The 5276-nt window shown below is 31.2% G+C and overlaps 2 protein-coding genes across 2 annotated transcripts; one reads left to right on the plus strand and one right to left on the minus strand.

Moving 5' to 3' along the window:
• Window positions 1-549: 549 nt before the first annotated feature.
• LOAG_12353 (40S ribosomal protein S9) lies at window positions 550-2706 on the plus strand. The gene is made up of 5 exons (XM_020448527.1): window positions 550-627; window positions 994-1130; window positions 1305-1421; window positions 1823-2031; window positions 2400-2706. Exons 2-5 carry the CDS (start codon window positions 1053-1055, stop codon window positions 2572-2574), a joined length of 579 nt encoding a protein of 192 aa, XP_020301337.1. The 5' UTR covers window positions 550-627; window positions 994-1052; the 3' UTR covers window positions 2575-2706.
• Window positions 2707-2961: 255 nt separating this feature from the next.
• On the minus strand, window positions 2962-4650 carry LOAG_12354 (hypothetical protein; the record flags this gene model as incomplete). Its single annotated transcript, XM_003147867.1, has 5 exons — window positions 2962-3123; window positions 3363-3492; window positions 3592-3797; window positions 3905-4025; window positions 4499-4650. 5 exons carry the CDS (start codon window positions 4648-4650, stop codon window positions 2962-2964), a joined length of 771 nt encoding a protein of 256 aa, XP_003147915.1.
• Between the last annotated feature and the right edge of the window lie 626 nt (window positions 4651-5276).

Consider the following 5276-nt stretch of genomic DNA (forward strand, 5'->3'; position numbering starts at 1 on the left):
ATTATTATTATTATATATACTTACTATATATATATATATATATATATATATATATATATATATATATATATATATATATATATATATATATATATATATATATATATATATATAATACAAAATATATGTGCAAGTGTTTGAAAATGTTTGAAATTCAAATGTGCAAATTGCGCTAAACTACTGAATGGAATTTAAATTTAAGAACTTAAGATGCAAATTTTTAAATTCTGTTTTAGTGTGGTCTATAAACGTGTCTATAAACGTTTGCAAAGCTTTCTAGAAATAGTTTGTCAGAAACAGAGTGGTGCATGTATTCCGGTGATAGATTAATTATCAGTTTTTATCGATAAGCATAAATACCTTCGAAATGAGGGACACAAATGTGGAGCCCAATGTTGTCATCTGATAATCTCACTAACTGTGCTCTGTGACCTTATCGAATACAATCATTTGAGCTACAATTTAGGATCGAGGTTTTCGAAACGATTCCTTGAGTACTTGCAAACTGCAGCTGTATTTTTCGAAGGTTCCGTGTTGGCACTCGTAGGCCTTTCAAAGAGGTGGGGTGTGGAACTCGTTTTGCGTGAGCTATGTTTGCATGTGTCTCACGCACGTGACGTGCACAGAGTTGGTGCCTTACAAGCGTTTACGCTGCATCTGTTTAATTTACAAAATAAAGTTGACTATTTCGCCAGATTTTCGATCTTGAAGTAGCGATAAAACTCACTCATTCGTTAATACTCCGCTTTGTTTTGCGTTACTTTACACGTACATACGGTTTATGTTTGCGCTCGTCTGCCGGCTGACAGCACTTCATGAGTTGTTTCGGGTTGTCATGGGATGTGTGAGACATCTGGAATGTTGGATGTGAAATGTTTGAAATATCCCGAGATCTGGTGTGGAGACGAAATTCAATTTAAAAGTTTGTCATCAGCGTTATCGTCACCTTGTCTTCCATAAATGTGCATTTTATTTGAAACATAGGTAATTTAGAGAGGTTGCTAAAGCGTGCGTGTAACTCTGCGGAAGCAATTTAACAAAGGCAGGACAAAATGCCACGTGTCAAGAATGTTATGTCAAAGGTGTACAAAAGTCCGCGACGTCCATTCGAAAAGGAACGTCTTGATCAGGTCTGTGCATTCGTTTAAAAATGATGTTCGAAACTAGATTACATAATAAAAAAGTGTTGGGTCTTTAGATATGGGCAACTTTGGGCATTGGCTGGTCGTTCTCCATGTTTCAATTCCCTGATTTTCAGAAAACTAGACTTTCTGAACGAAATTTGCACAGTCAGTATATTACAGGAATTGAAACTAATTGGAGAGTTTGGTCTACGTAACAAACGTGAAGTATGGCGTGTGAAGTACACACTAGCGAAAATTAGAAAAGCTGCTCGGACATTGCTTACGCTTGAGGAGAAGGTTAGTTTGAATAGTTGATACAATGAAATTACTAAATTGGTGTAATGTGTGGAAAAAAGCAATTCGTTTGAAAAGTTATTGTAGTGGAACAAGCTATTTGTTTTAAAAGAAGTCATCTTGGTAAGGAATAAGTAGATCTAGTTCCTCTGAATAACATAATAACCATCGCTTGGTATTAATAAGCTGATCAAGTAATCCATTTAATGGTAGTAACATAGAGGAGGGTGTCGAAAAAGCAGTGGAAAATAAACTAATCATGAATTTTTGTTTTTTCTTCTTTTTTGCGTTTATAACCCAAAACGTTCGGTTGTTCTATAGAAAAGAAACTAATACATTTTCATGAATTTTTGTTATTTTCTTCTTTTTTGTGTTTGTAACCCAAAACGTTCGGTTGTTTTCAGGATCCAAGACGTTTGTTTGAAGGTAATGCATTGTTACGGCGTCTAGTTCGAATTGGTGTATTAAGTGAAGATCGCATGAAGCTCGATTATGTTTTGGGTTTACGAGTTGAAGATTTCTTAGAGCGTCGTTTACAAACTCAGGTTTTCAAACTTGGTTTAGCGAAATCTATTCATCATGCTCGTGTTTTGATCAGGCAAAAACATATACGGTATGTATCCTTGCTTTTCCTCTACTTGTTTCCTTCCATTTGTTCCAAAGTTTTATGGAAGCTAGGGGAGTCATGCTGTGTTTAGATTAATTTGATAGATAGCTATCTTACATAATATTACCTTATCATAACACTAATATTATCTTATCATGATTATTGCTAGCAGTAGCAAGTGTTTTGCTGTTAGGCTCTGAGTAATCTTGGAATTTCGTGAGTTTCGTGTCTTATGGTAAAAGATAACGGATACCTTTTTGAGCCTCATCCCCTTAAGAACAGTGAAATGATAAGTACAAAGATTTGAAGAATCACGAGGCATTTTGATTTAGCTTATTGAATTACTTTTGTTTTATTTTCTCTTTCTCATTCAGCGTTCGACGTCAAATTGTGAATGTGCCATCGTTTATTGTTCGTTTGGATTCGCAAAAGCACATTGATTTCTCATTAAAATCACCTTTCGGTGGTGGCCGTGCAGGACGAGTGAAAAGGCGTAATGCAAAGAAAGGCGTAAGCGGTGAAGATGAAGTTAGTGATGGAGATGAATAGAAGACTTTATAAGAATTAATTTTGTTTGTTATCATTCATCATTGTCATCCGCGCGGTCTCAAGATAAATGTTTTCCTGATTGCCGGTTGGCAAGCTTCTTCCATAAATTACTTACACTAATAGATGGTTCTCAGGCAGAATCGTGATAGGTACAGCATATAAAGTTTTACGAGGTTACATTTCCATCAGTGGGAATCCCTAGTTTTTATGTCTCCAGTACATGAATAACAAAAATGAGAACAGTATAGTGGTTGTGGTTCAATTCTGGTTTTTGGAATTAGGGCTGGTGCTTAGTACAGTTTATTTCTGGTTGCATCTGTCGGAAAATGAATATTTTCATATTCACCGACGGTTTGCTCAATTATGTTCCAAAAAAGGACCATTAAGTCAAGTATTTCTCAGATGTTTCAAGAATTGGCGACGAAATTTGCATAACTCAAAACTTCCTTGACGTCGAAGTTCAAAATCAGCGATTGCAAGAAGCGACATCATGGATGCAGGAGATTTCCCAAGGCGTATACTCTGTTCACACTCATTCTCAGCCCATGTCTACAAAAATTACTTTGTAAGCCTTGTCACTTGAATGAACCATTTCTAAGCTGTTAGTGGTTCTGAGAAATTTCGAAAATTGTTGATTATTTCTTTTTTGACAATTTTCTGGCAACCGCTATAAAGGGTGGCAGTGTTGGTTGGTTTTCTCTCCATTTTCGAAAAATGACAAAATTAACTTTTAAGTTGTTATAGCCTCCGTATATTTTCTATAAGTTGCTTGTTGGCAAATTATTTACCTGTGAAATGAATGAAACAATTTGCCCATTTTCTGATGCTAAATCTGTCAACTGATCAACATAATGAATATCCTTCAACATATAGGAATAATCGATCCATTTCCAGGATCTTAAATTTAGGATTCCCAATCTGAAAGATCAAAATTTATGAAGAAAATTTCTGTAGGATCGAATCGACCAACTTTTAGAAATGATGAAAGAAAATGGATCATCATGTAATATCACTAACCTGGCATATGGTCGTAATACTAAGCGATCCCTAATATAGTAAAGAAATGTTGTAATATATAGAATAATTGTTCCTAAAGTTTCCGCTTGTAGTTCGACGCTCAGAAAAAATAATCGTACAAAGCGTGTTTGTATCCATTGAAGTATCGAGCAAATTTGCCAACGCCAATGATTTGGTGGTGTTCGATAACGTGCAACTAAGCCAACCTTAAAAATTCTTTTACTTAATAATAATTATAACTACGTGGTAGATTAATTAGATTTGAATTTATCACATTGTTTTATCTTCTAATTATAACATTTTTTTATCAAACCTGTTGATTGCCATTTTGACAAATGAAACAATCAACAAGAATTGGTGTTTGTTGATATTCATCCCGAGGAAAACCACTAATTTCATCAGCTGATGCATTCCGTGAATACCACGTGAAATCGCTACAAAATAAATAGCGTATGGAAAATATAATTAAGTCATCATTTTTGCTACTTTTTTCTCCTTTCTCTTAATATTCTTTTTTTTTTGTTTTTTTTTGATAGAATATTAAAGTTTGCGATATTTGCTGTGAATAAATGAGATGAGGGAAAGTTTTTTTTTTAAATATATTCTTTTATTAAATTTTATAAGTTTTAATTAATCATCAAATTATTTTACTGGCAAATAATTCTCTTCAATAATTATATTTGCAAATAATAAATGTACAAAAATATACTAAAGTCTGTGGCTTTCACTATAATTGGGTCTGAAAAGATTAAAAAAAAAATCCTGCATTCATTAAGCAGAATAAATTGGCAACTTTTGATAAATTTCAAATTTACCGAATATTTTGATAGTTAAATAATTTTCTTAATTAATTATATTTGCAGGTAACAAGAAGGAAAAAAATTCTTATGAAATTTTAAAAATATACCTTAAATCTAAACAGCTGACATATGACGGTTCAATATTTAAGGTTAAACTATTGGTGGTTAGAAAGCAAAGGTCACGATCATTACGCGAAAAGAATGGTGCTATATAATGACAAATATTCAATGATAATGCTGCATGAAGTTCAGCATTCATCTAAAAATTAAGCAAAAATGAAAAAATGAAGTTAATTACATTAATTAATTAAACATTATGATTAATTATGGAAAAATAAAAAAAGTTCCTTAAAATATCCTAAAATTGAAGAAAAATTTTATACAATACTTTTTTTGTTATTGCAAGACTAAGCAATTAATGTCGCTATTATTAAATCATTAAAAGGGTCATATGTCCAGTGATCAAGGTAAATATTCTGTAAATATATCCAGAATATAATTAGAGAACGAAATTTCATTTACGTTGTTGACGTATACGGAAACATTAATTGGTGTATTAAATTCATTCGATTCAATTGGATCTTTTGGGATAATTAATACAACAAATTGTTCGTCTGCAAGTATCAATAATAATAATAATAAAAATAATCATAGTAGTAATAATAATAATGGTAATAATAATAATAATAATAATAATAATAATAATAATAATAATAATAATAATAATAATAATAATAATAATAATAATAATAATAATAATAATAATAATAATAATAATAATAATAATAATAATAATAATAATAATAATAATAATAATAATAATAATAATAATAATAATAATAATAATAATAATAATAATAATAATAATAATAATAATAATAATAA

The sequence above is a fragment of the Loa loa genome (assembly GCF_000183805.2).
Source record: "Loa loa unplaced genomic scaffold supercont3.382, whole genome shotgun sequence".
In the NCBI taxonomy this organism is placed as follows: Eukaryota; Metazoa; Nematoda; class Chromadorea; order Rhabditida; family Onchocercidae; genus Loa; species Loa loa.